The 12,501-nt window shown below is 56.2% G+C and overlaps 1 protein-coding gene across 9 annotated transcripts in view; it reads left to right on the top strand.

The window, feature by feature from the left end:
• NFIX (nuclear factor I X) overlaps positions 1-12,501 on the top strand; it is a 227,001-nt gene that overhangs the window by 128,404 nt on the left and 86,096 nt on the right. For 7 of the 9 annotated variants that reach the window (XM_044994894.1, XM_044994889.1, XM_044994888.1 and 4 more), the window contains one exon: positions 10,111-10,642. In XM_044994894.1, the coding sequence (XP_044850829.1) occupies positions 10,225-10,642 (418 nt within the window). In that variant the 5' untranslated portion in view covers positions 10,111-10,224. Of the gene's footprint in view, positions 1-9,201; positions 9,541-10,110; positions 10,643-12,501 lie in introns of those variants that run through there. The other 2 variants (XM_044994891.1, XM_044994893.1) reach the window with 2 other exon arrangements.

Below are 12,501 nucleotides of genomic sequence, written 5' to 3'. Positions count from 1 at the left end.
GGGAATTATTCTCATTTGAATCCAAATGTGGTTTTCGGTGAAAAGCGAGATTTTCTTCCCCTCCCTTTCGCGTCAGGCACTGGGCTCTGCCTGGCGGGGAAAGTCTGCGATGATTTGGGGGCTTTTTGTAAGAGCTAGAATAGATTTTTCTTTTCTTTTAAAGAAATGTTCAAGATGGGGATAATTAAAGTGTGAGGAGTAAATTGGCCCCGCTCTTTCCCGTGGCATGTATTGTCCTCGCCTCTTTTAGGAGTGAGCCCCCCCCTTCCCCCTTCTTCATTTTATTGCTGCCTGAGTTACAAACCCAGCAAACCGGCAAATGCAAGTAACTCCAGGCGTCCTCCTCCGCCAGCCTCTCACCATCCTCCCCGTTCAGATGCGAATTGGCTTCTAGCTGCGGGCCGCAGACGGCCTGACGCACGGGATGGGCAGTCAGGTTTTACCCGCGGCCCCTGACTTTTTGGTTTTAATGGGCTACACGGGCAGAATATTAAATGAAAAGCCCCTGAAGTGTGTCAGGGCGGCTGGCCAGCCCCCGGGCTGCGTTCCCTGCGCCGGGCGCTGCCTTTCAACATTGGTTTTTAAGGGGCGCCTAAACTGCAGCAAAAATCTCGCTCTGTATTTACCCCCCGGAAACCTGTAACCACCCCCCACCTTTTCCTGCAGCTCACAAACCACCTTCTCCACCACCGTTAAAGTGATCCGGGAACCTTCTCCCTGTGCTTATCTGAACCTCGATTAATCTGACCCAGGATCTGTCGCATGATCTGTTCTTATTTGCATAATATCTCGTCAAATCGGCTTCATACCTTCCCTGCCTTTTGTACGGTTCTGGTGCTGCTCCAGTCCCGGCTTTGGGGAGCCAGGGCAGGTGTGTGTGGGGTGAACTGAGAATCTTGTTAGGAAAAAGGGGAGCGGAAAGGCCCAGTTTTATTTCATTAAAATGGGTCTGATCCTGCTATCACCGGGGTCTCTCCGTATTCTCATTCCCTGTCGTGGGAGCAAGGGTGCAGATTTGGTGGTTGGTTTTAAAGAATATTTTTGGAAATGAATATATATATCTATAAATGAGACTCTGTCCTTCCATCAAAGAGACTCCAGAATTTCTCCCTTTGTTCCATTTCGGAAATCGACAGGAGCCTTTTCACTGGCTTTGGGGGGAGTTGGAATATTTCCCTCCCGCTGGGTATTTTTATCAGAAAAAATAATCTGATGGCAAGTCGAGAGCGGCTGGAAAGGAAAGAGAATTGGTGTAAATCCGGTGTCGGGTTTGGCTGGATTTACACCAGCGTCCCTGGAAAAGGTTCCCCTCCTTGCATCGGTGGGGTAGGAGAGATCCGCCTCAAGGATTTTCCTGCACACAGCAAAAAGAGATAGTGAAATGCTGTTGCATTTCCAAAAGAACCCCCCTGCCCCCCACCCCCAAAAAAATGGTGCTGGCCCAGATCTCACCACCTGCGCCCCAGCAAGGAGAGATTTGCTTTCCTGTTCTAGTTCTGTCAGATGTTTTCCTTTTAATGAAATTCCTTTTTCCCCCTTTGGTGGTTGTGAGTTTCCACTTGCCAAGCGGTTCCTTTGCTTCGTTTGTACAGAAATAAAAACTTATTTTGTCGCTAGACGTCGAGCTGGCTCAGGAGGTGTTTTACTGGCAGTGGTGCCCCCCCCCCCCGGCACAAGGGAATTGGAGCTTGTGGAAACAAAGGGCAGACAGAGCCAACAAGAGCCAGGTACCGTTAGTGCCTCCCCCAGCTCTGCCAGCGCTGGGCTCCCCACACCAGCTCAGTCCCGACCCGCAAGCTCCCGTTGCTGTTCCAGTGCTGGGCTGCCCCCTCCAGCAATGCCGCTGCCCCTCAATCCTGGCCTTCAGTCCCCCCCCACACACACCATCCCGGCCCCCCTTCAATCCTGGCCCGCATCAGTCCCTGCTTTGCCAGCTCTGCCAGTGCCCCCCCATCCCGGCCTGCAGCCCCCCAGATCCCCTCCTCCGCCCTGGCCTGCCCCCGACCGATTGCACCAAGCTCCTCGGCGCTTTCCTTATCGGCACCAAAGGAACCTCTGAGAATATAACGCCGGTGCTAATGTTCAGCTAGCGCTCGACCCCTCCACGCCCGGTACAGTCGTTTGGAACGGGGGGCGGGCGATGAGACGGGCGAACTCATTTCCGCGGGTCACCTGAGCAGGGCTTCCCGTGGCCAAACTTCCTACTCAGACCCCTCGTCCTTGGGGCTTCGGGCCCTGCGGGGATCCGTACGGGGTGGGCTGAATCCGAACCAGCGAGACCCGTCGGGACCGACAGGGGGACAGTCGGCTTATTTCGGGGGGAGTCCGGATCCTTCGCTGCAGTTCTTGCCACTGTAATCGTTAGAGAGGCAACCGGCGTTTAAATAGGGGAAGCGGCGTGAGCATTGCCGGTGCCAGGGGAAACTTCAGCTGCTCTGGCTTCTGGCTGGGCCTGAGTCCTCGCTTCCCTGCTTCCGTTCTGTGCTGCTGGCGCAGCGTCGATTTAACTGGGGATTCGAAACCTCCGATTTCCCTGTTACCAGGCCATTCCCTCAGCGTCTGGGGAGTTATCCTGGTGGACGCAGGGGTAGCCAGAAGCAGGCTCACTCGTGTGTGCACATGTGTGGAACTGAGCCCCCAGAGCGGACGGGTACAAGGCACTCCTGCTTGTTAGCGGGGCTCCCAGATCCTGCACTGAAAGCGAGGAAAGCAGGATCGGGGCCAGCCTGTGGCCATCCGAACTCCAGCTGTTCCTCTCCCTCACAAATCCGGTGGGTTTTTAACTCTTCTCGGGTGCAGTTCTATTGCCAGAGCTCCAGCTTCTTCCCTGCGTTTGCCTCCAAGCACTTGGCTTGGTGTTAAAATCATTTATTAATTTGTGAAAGTTGCTAGCAAACAGGGCAGTGGGACCCGCTGCTCTTTCGCCTCTGCTCTGGCGGCTGCGTTTTGCTGTTGCCAACAGTTGCCCAGCAAAAAAAAAAAAAAATTAAATCCACTGCAAATCAGCCCTTTTCTCTCTCGTTATATGTGCGGCTCTCCCTGCCCAAATCCAGGCTCTGCATCCTGGGCAACTACTTTATTTCCCTTTCTCCAGCTCTCGGCGTTGTTTGTGTTCTCTGCTCAGACATGAAAAAATATTTGAATGCGGGCTCCTTTTTTTTGCAAATAGAAAACTGAAAGGGCTAGTGAACCATGATTCAAGTGTCTGAGGGGAGCCTCTTTCTTTCTTAGCATTAATTAACTCAAGTTCGTTAGGACATTGAGTCTGCTGCACAGTTTTCTCTTGTGCGGACTAAATCGGGTCAGAGAGGGAAAATCGTACCAAGCAAACACTTTGTGTTGGAGCAGAAGAATGCGGAGAGAAAACAGAGCGATATCATTATTACACGGCGGCAGATTTGCATGCGTGGGGTTTCCTAGAGCTATAGCGCTATGGGGCAGACAAACTCCGGACGCCTCATTTGGAAGGGTTGGAACTGGACTCTGGCTTTTGAACAGCATTGGGTCTGCTACGCAAACGGGGAGAGACCCTGACAGAAAGAAAGAAAGAAAGAAAGAAAGAAAGAAAGAAAGAAAGAAAGAAAGAAAGAAAGAAGCTCTCCTCACAGCCAGCTCTGGCTCAGGCTGTCGAGAAACAGACGTGTTCTTCTGGGTGTATGCGGGGCGGGGACAGGGGGCAGAATAATTCGAGCTCTGAGCCCCCTGAGCCGTGGTAGAAGAGATGGGCAGAATCCCTCTGAACTACCTCCCCGGTACGTAAGGGGCAGATGTCCTGCTGCTGCAGAACTGAGCAGGAATAACCCCCCTCGGTTAGTTTATCAGTCAAGGCCCCCCCCCACCCCCCGCAAAAAGTTTGGCCCCAGTTTCTTAAAAGTCCCCCCATCGGTGCAAGTGGAAGCCGCAGGCCAGGGCGGCGCAGGCCTTGCTCGCCCTGCAGAGAGACGAAATTTATGTGCTATTCATTCACCGGGGCAATAGTTTGCCAGGGTGCCAGTGACTGTTTCTATGGCAACGCCGAGAAAGCTTGACATGCCGCTGCTGAAAAAGAGAGAGACCCAAAATGAAAAGCGTGTGTGTGCCGGGGGCGGGGGAGATAAGATCGGGAGTCGGAAAGTTTGACTTGGAGTTATTAAAACTCATAAACTATCTCCCAGGCCTGGGAGAACCCCCCCCCCGCTGGGAAGAAGCAGGAGTCGGGAGTTTGCTGGCTGTAACCCGGCCGGGGAGGGGGGGGGGTTAAAAATGACCCCCTCTTTGGGGAGGTGAATTGAAAACAATCCAATTTAGTACAAAGATGCCACATTCCGCAGGGGTGGGGCGCGCGGGGTGAGCTTAGCTGGGGGGCGGCAGAGAAGGAAATGCAAGTCCCCCCCCCCCGAATGTGTCTGCATGTTGGGGGACCAGGGCGCATCCCCCGCTGGGTGGGACGTCCCACGGCCAGCTCGGGGCCTGCAGTCGGGTTATTTTCCCTGGCTGGATCTTGGCCTTCCTTTCCCCCTCATCCTTTCTTCCTCTCTGCCTCCGTCCCAGGCCTTCTCTTCCCCGGGAAATCCCTCTGCCAGGCCGGCCGCCTTTTCTAGCCTCTTCTGCTCTACTTCTTTCTTTCTCTGAGAGAAGCATTTCTAATAATCCGCCCTCTATGCGGCTGTCGCTACCGGCTGCGGGTGCCAGGGCCCAGAACCCAGCAAGACCGAACCCCCGGCCTGCCGCACCGACCGCTGCCTGGCGTCGGGGTATTGACCCCTCCCCAGCCCGGGGGTGCCTCGTCTGCACCCAACGGAAAGACAGCCTCCCCTTGGGCACAGCGCTGCCTGGCGTCGGGGTATTGACCCCTCCCCAGCCCGGGGGTGCCTCGTCCGCACCCAACGGAGAGACAGCCTCCCCGTGGGCACAGCGCTGCCTGGCGTCGGGGTATAGACCCCTCCCCAGCCCGGGGGTGCCTCGTCCGCACCCAACGGAAAGACAGCCTCCCCGTGGGCACAGCGCTGCCTGGCGTCGGGGTATTGACCCCTCCCCAGCCCGGGGGTGCCTCGTCCGTACCCAACGGAAAGACAGCCTCCCCGTGGGCACAGCGCTGCCTGGCGTCGGGGTATTGACCCCTCCCCAGCCCGGGGGTGCCTCGTCCACCCAACGGAGAGACAGCCTCCCCGTGGGCACAGCGCTGCCTGGCGTCGGGGTATTGACCCCTCCCCAGCCCGGGGGTGCCTCGTCCACCCAATGGAAAGACAGCCTCCCCTTGGGCCCAGCGCTGCCTGGCAGAGGTTTGGGGAGTTGCCCCATAGATGGGGGTGGGGGTTGTGCTCAGATTGGGGACCCTCAGTGGGTTGGCACCCAGGCCAGTATCTCTGCCCTCTCTCCTCTGCCACCCTCCCTTAAGAGAGTCCAGTAACGGTGCTGCCGTGTTCCAGGTTGTTACTGCCGTCCGCGGGGGTATTTTACTGAGCGGAACCCACCCCTGTTAGACACGGGAGCACTGCAGGGCCCGGCAGGACGGGCTGAGATACGGCAGCCATCGGCGTGGAGGAGAAGGCACCCGACAGCCCAGCGGTGGTGGCGTTTGCCCGTGGAACGACAGGAGGCTCTGCGCCGAGCGGGCCGCTTCCCGTGGCACGGCGGATTGGGGCTGTCACATACCCGAGTCCCTTTATTTTATTGTTTTTAACTCACAAGGGTGGCCCCAGGCCAGCCCCACAGATGCCAACCGATGCCCGCCCCGGCCCATTCCCGAGGGCGCTCTGAGCGGGAGCCCAGCGGAGCGGGCGGCTGGCTGGAGGCGGGTGAGCGCCCTTAGGAAAAGCCTCTTCATTTCTCCTTGTCTCTCCAGCTTTGCTCTGGGTTCTCCGTTCCGTTTCTCCTCCTCCCTTGCCACTTTCTCGTCTTCTCTCCATTGGTTTCTGTTCCATTTGCTTTGTCAGCCCCTGGGTTTCTCCTTCTCTCTGTTCCCCCCACTTTTTATTTCCATTTTTCTCCTTTGGCCCCTGCTTTCTCTTCCCCCCCGCCCCCGGCTGTTTAAATTCTATCCGATGTTCCCCCACAAAGCCGGGCCGGCTCCCGTTTGCCGGGCGCTGTTACACTGGACTGGGCGTTCATTACACATGGACTCTGGGAGGGTGTTTTACATGGAAACTATTGTTGTATTTTCCTTATGGAAACCATCCCCCCCCCCCCCCCGAGCAGCTAGGGCCCAGTAAATCCCCTGCCGTAAGTGAGGGCTCTGGAGTAGGGTCTAAAACCTGGCGACTTGAACTCGGAATAGTTTCTTCCTGGAGAAAATCCTTCGTTCTTTTTTTTCCTTCTTCCTCTTTCGCTTTCACTTTTTTCTTTCTTTCTTCGCTCTCCCCTTTCTTTGTAACTTCCACACTCCCCCCCCCCCCCGGACTCAGCCTCCATCCCCCCCCCCCGCACCATCTCTCCGGTGGAGGAGAGGAGGCAGGCGCAGGTATTTTGTACCCCCACCTTTGGCTCCCCCCGACCAAGCAGGAGGGCGGGAAGGGGACAAGACACCTTTGTCTGGCTCCCCGTGGGGCTGCCCCCCAGGCCAGGGCCTGGCCACAGGTGGAAGCGCAGGGAGGCCTGAATTGCTCCCCTAGCAAACAGCGTATTTGGGCTTCCTTGTGCGTTGTGTGCAAGGGAAGGCTTGGAGCCGGGGAGTGCCGTACCCGGCTCTGCGGGGCTGCGGCTCGGTTTGGGATTGGGGGCGGGGGGGTGCAAGGGAAGGCTTGGAGCCGGGGAGTGCCGTACCCGGGGCTGCGGGGCTGCGGCTCGGTTTGGGATTGGGGGCGGGGGGGTGCAAGGGAAGGCTTGGAGCCGGGGAGTGCCGTACCCGGCTCTGCCGGGCTGCGGCTCGGTTTGGGATTGGGGGCGGGGGGGTGCAAGGGAAGGCTTGGAGCCGGGGAGTGCCGTACCCGGCTCTGCGGGGCTGCGGCTCGGTTTGGGATTGGGGGCGGGGGGGTGCAAGGGAAGGCTTGGAGCCGGGGAGTGCTGTACCCGGCTCTGCGGGGCTGCGGCTCGGTTTGGGATTGGGGGCGGGGGGGAGACGGGGAAATGACAGCCGTCGCCCCCCACCTCGTCCCTCCCCCACAATCCCTGCTCTCGCTTCCTTGGCAGCCTGCTCGGGAGCTGGCAAGCTGGCAGCAGGGCCTGGGCCTGCCTGCGGGCGTCGGGCTAGAGCCGCGGCGGGTTAGCCAGTGTGCCGGGCCCGCTGTACCTGTCACCGGAGCTCTGCCAGGCCAGCGGGCGCGGGCGGAGGGCTCTCCGTGGGGTAGGGATGCTGCGGTACTACGGCGACGGCGGCCGTGTAAGTGCCTGGATGGGTAGACGGGGGGGGAGCATTGGGAGGTTGGGACGGAGCCCCCCCGTTTGGATCAAAGAGCTGCCATTTCAGCTAGCGGCGCCTCTGCCCTGCGCCCCCCCAGCGCCTGGATTTCTAGCCGGGTGCTGCCCGGGGGCGCAGCCAGAAAGGACCGAAACTCGGGGCAATTTTTTCTCTCTTCCTCCCATTTGTTTCTTTTAATTTTCTCTCCTCTCTCTCCCCCCACCTCGGGTGTCGTCTTCTCTCCTCCACTTTCTCAATCTTCCTGTTTCTTTTCTCTTTTCAACCCCCTCCTCCGGCTGCTTCTTTCCCTTCCCTCCCCTCCCCCTTCTTTTCTCCCATTCCTCCTCTCTCATCCCCCTTTCCTCGGCTTTCCCGGGTGCCCTTTCTCCCCTCACCTTCTCCGGCTTTCACAGGCGGCTTTTCCACTCGATGCAGCTGAGCGTGCAACACAGACAATAAATAGTCCTGCCTCGGAAAGAGGCGACGTCGGGAGGGATCGTCGTTAGAAGGGACTAGCCTGGCATTGGAGGGGACTTTAAAAATGTCGGAACTTTGCACACACACACACCCCCCGTCTCCCCCAAGGGTTTTTTTGCTTCATAGGATTTTTTTAAAAAGTTAATCGGCCCCTTTAGGGAACTGGTCTGTGTGTTATACTGGCGAGTCACTTTGCCACCCGTGCTAGTGTCTTTACACGCTGGGGTCGGGGGAAGGAGTTAAGTCAGTCGGCATCTGAATTTTTTTTGTTTGGAAAAAGTAATCGTCCAGCTTGGCAGGGGAGAGAGCCCGACCGGGTGCCCGCAGAAAACCCTCAGCGACTGTCGGATTGGGCCCTCGGTTAGGATGCAAAAAATCTTTAACGTGATGGTGTTTTTATGTGCGGTTTGGATGGGCGGGTTTGAAATTGACGATTCCGCTGCTTAGAAAAAAGTATCCGTGGCTTTAATCCGAACCTTGTGTGTGTGGTGGGGGGGGGGGCAGATTTGGAACGAAATCTTCTTCTGTCCTTTTTTATAAATAGACGGAGAGAGAGAATGCGGGACTGAGAGACACGGAAAGAGAGAACAGCTGCTTTTTCCAAGGCCTTGTGGGACTGCCTTTTTTTTTTGGTTGTCGGGGTGGGGGTGGGGGGGCAGCGAAGAACAGAGTTTTTTATTTATTTAGCAATATTCTGCCAGGCTTCCGCACGCCAAATATCCACCGCCCGAGAAAAAAACCCAATCGCGGCTGGACTTTGCTTCTTCATTAGATATAAACTTGTCGATTTGGCAAATTGTTTTCAGTCTCTTAACTGCACAGTCTCTCTGTGCCACCGGCCCCCCCTCAATACAACCCCCCCAGTTTCTGCTCCGCCGATCCCCCCCACCCCCCGCCTCCCTTTCGCTTTGATGCAGCCATTGGCTGGGCTGGAAATGTGTCTCCTTGCCAAATACGTGGATCCTGCCTCTCTCTTTCGCTCTGTCTGTCCCCCCCCTTCTGCTGGCATTGGCGCAGGCAAATGGTTGGGGACCGAGCATGAAAGGAGCGAGCGAGAGAGTTTAGGAGGAAAAAGGGAAAAAAAAGGGGGGGGGAAGGGAGGAAAACAACAACAAACCCCCCCAAAACCAAACCAAAACCCAGCCCAAAAGCCTGAGCACTTTGGGTTTTGCCAGCGGCCGAGCGCAGTCGATTCCAGCCCGGCGCCCGTCCCTTCCCCTAGGCCTGCGTTCGCCCTCCGCCTGGGCAGAGGGACCGACAGCGAACCTGGCCTCTGCGCCTTTGGCAGCGCCGAACCCCCCCCCCCCTCCCGCCACTCCTCTCCCTCTCCATGGGCTCTTTTCTTCCTTCCTTCCTCTGTTTGTTTGTTTCATTTTTTTTCTATGGGGGCCGTTGTGTGAATTTCTGATTTCTTTATTTTGGAGCTGCCGCGGGGGGGCGGGGTGGTTTCTCCGGTAGATTATTGGGGGGCTGGATCCATCACGCGCTGTGTCCCACACCTCCATCGTCAGCCTCCTTCCTTCCTGTATTTCTGTCCCTCCGCCCCGAGAACTCAACCAACCGAGCCCCCCACTCTCCCCTCCCTTCCTCCTCCCTTGAAAATTTCTACCTTCCCTCCTCCTTGTCGCCTCCTCCCCCTCCATCTCACAGCCCCCACCTCCTTTTCCCTCCCCCTCACCCCGCAACTCTGGTGAGTCCAGAATTTCCGAATCGGGTGCTTAGCTCTGCTGGAATGAGACGGAGCAATGGTAATTATTTTGCTTTTTCTCAGATTTTGTTTGAGGGGGAGGCAGCTTTAGGAAGAGCAGATAACCCCCCCCCGCGCACACACACACACACCTGCTGGCAAAGAGGTTAACCCGAGAACTGAGGTATGGGGGGGGGGCAGACAAGGATGGGGTCGGGGGCCAATTTTGTCTTTAACCCCGGTCTTGCCAAGGCAAACTTTATCGTGGTTATTAGTGAAAAAGTAGCGAAATCTCGAGTTTCTAGTTCTGATGGTGAATTTTCTTTGGCTTAATTTGCAGCTGGGGGGGGGTGGAAGGCAGAAGATGGAAAAGATTTAAAAAACGAACACCCACCGCTGTCCCAACTGAGGTGGATTCTCTTCCGGGCTCGTCTTGTGTTGTGTGGCTGGCTCGGCCGCGCTCTGAACTCGGTTCTCCGCGCCGGCTCTGTTCTCGGGATTGGCCCATGCGACTGGTCGGGAAGGTTGTGGGTTTTTTTTAAAAATTGCATTCCTCCGTTTTCTCGTTCTAACCTTTCCCCCCCTCTTTTGTCTCGTTCCCTCTTTTCACCCTCTTCCACCACCCCTCCAGGATGAATTCCACCCTTTCATCGAAGCTCTCCTCCCTCATGTGCGCGCCTTCTCCTACACATGGTTCAACCTGCAAGCTCGGAAGCGAAAGTACTTCAAGAAGCACGAGAAGCGGATGTCCAAGGATGAGGAGCGCGCCGTGAAGGACGAGCTGCTGGGGGAAAAACCGGAGATCAAGCAGAAATGGGCATCGCGGCTCCTGGCCAAACTCCGCAAAGACATCCGCCCCGAGTTCCGGGAGGATTTTGTCCTGACCATCACCGGTAAGAAAGCGCCCTGCTGCGTCCTGTCCAACCCGGACCAGAAGGGCAAAATCCGCAGGATTGACTGCCTGAGGCAGGCCGACAAGGTTTGGAGACTGGATCTTGTAATGGTCATCTTATTCAAAGGGATCCCGCTCGAAAGTACTGACGGGGAGCGGTTGTACAAATCGCCACAGTGCTCCAACCCCGGCCTCTGCGTCCAGCCACACCACATTGGAGTCACAATTAAAGAACTGGATCTTTACTTGGCGTATTTTGTTCACACTCCTGGTAAGTCCAATGACCCCCCACCCCCTTAACAACCGTCCCCCATCACTGCTGCTTGGTTTGAGATTGAATTGTTCAAGGGATCGAGCTGTTTCTTTCTCCCTCTCTCTTTTTTTTTAATTCCCTCCTTGAACATTTGTCTCTGTAATTAACAAATTGGCCTCTGTTGTTTATCGTGCAAATGTACCCTCGGCATCAGCACCCTCAAGAGTCTGGTGGTTGGTAGCTTGCCCTCATCTTCATACGCATGATCCCTGGTGAAAAGCCCCCTGTTTTGCACGGGGATGTGTGCTTGTGCGCACACGCCTGTGAAATGCCCACTACTGTGCAAATGGCAACTTTAAAAAAAACCCAAAAAAAACCGGGAAGAGAAAGGACTCAGGCTGTGGGAGGGAAAGCAGCGCAATTTCATTCCTTTCCCTTTCGCTTTGATGGGCACCGAGAACCCGTCTGGAGTTTGTCGCTTTCTTTTGTCGGCTGGGTTTTGGGGGTTTGTACCGATGGCATGTGAACCGCAGAACATACAACTCGGCAGCGCTGGGCACTTTCTCACTGTGTGGCGGTGGAAATAATCCTGCAATTTCAGCGGGCACCGTCCCAGGCAGGAAGCCGGTTCTCTCGCTCTCCCTCGGAGGGTTAGTTACTCGCTTCTTTTCAAACCCTCTTGTCATTTGTTCCTGCCCCAGACACTTTCTGTCTTTCAGATTTTCCCCTCTGTCTCCGGTTTCTTATATATATTTTTAAAGTGGGTGTTTCTTTGGGGGTGGGGTGGGGTGTTCTTCACTTCCTCCCTTTGCGAGTTTTGTGTTTTGTTTTGTTTTCTCTCCAATTGACAGAGAAGGGCCTGGTTCATGTTTAGCCTTTGCCCAGATACGCCCAATTTGCTGCAGTTTGAAATCCAGACTGGGGGCTGGAGTGTGATTCTGTCTTTATATTTGCTCAACTAACTTGTACTGAAGAGATGGATCAGAATTTCCTCCTCCTCGTTCTCTTACTTCCCCTTCTGTCCTCTGGTGGCTTCTCTCCTCTCCCCCTCTCGTTCCTTCTGTGACTCCCTCTTTCTGGTTTTCTCTCTTTCTCTGACCTTTTCTCTTTCCTCTTGTCTCTCTCTGTCTTTTCCTCCTCCCTTTCCTTGGATCTCAGCATCCCAGCTTCCCCCGCTCTCTCTCGCGGGCTTGTCTTCAGAGAGCAGAAAGGGACACGGGCAGACCTGAGCAGGAGCCGCTCTTTAGCCCTGCTGGTTCTTAGCAAATTTGCGAGCTCCTGTCTCCCGAGTGGTTTGTATTTTATATCCCCCGCTGCCCTCCCTGAGCCGATCCTGCCAGGAGGCCGTTTCCCCCCTGCTTTGTGTGCGTGCGCCAGGACAGTGTCTGTGTGCTTGGGGCTGGTAGGACCGCAAGCTCGCTGACGTGCCGCTCAGGGCATGGAGCGGGCAGGCTGCCAGCCGCCCCCTGCACATGGTTTTGGGTGAGTTTAAAAAAAGAACAAACCCGCAAAATGAAATGAAACAGGGAAAGGTCAGGCTTGTAGATCCACACACGCAATCGCCCCACACACGCGTGTGCACACACACTAACGCTCAACACGCGCATGCACACACATAGCATTGACATACAAACAGACACTCCCGCACAGAACCCCAGTGAGCACACGGAACTCAGCACACACAGGACCCCAATACATGTGCACACGGAACCCAGCGCACATGGAACCCCAATACACGCGCACACGGAACCCAGTGCACACAGGACCCCAATACACACGGAACCCAGCGCACACAGGACCCCAGTACATACGCACACGGAACCTAGTGCACACAGAACCCAATGCACGCGGAACCCAGTGCTCACAGAACCCCAATA

Source organism: Mauremys mutica, chromosome 20 (genome assembly GCF_020497125.1).
Source record: "Mauremys mutica isolate MM-2020 ecotype Southern chromosome 20, ASM2049712v1, whole genome shotgun sequence".
Lineage (NCBI taxonomy): Eukaryota > Metazoa > Chordata > Testudines > Geoemydidae > Mauremys > Mauremys mutica.
This window is presented reverse-complemented; position numbering and strand designations above follow the sequence as displayed.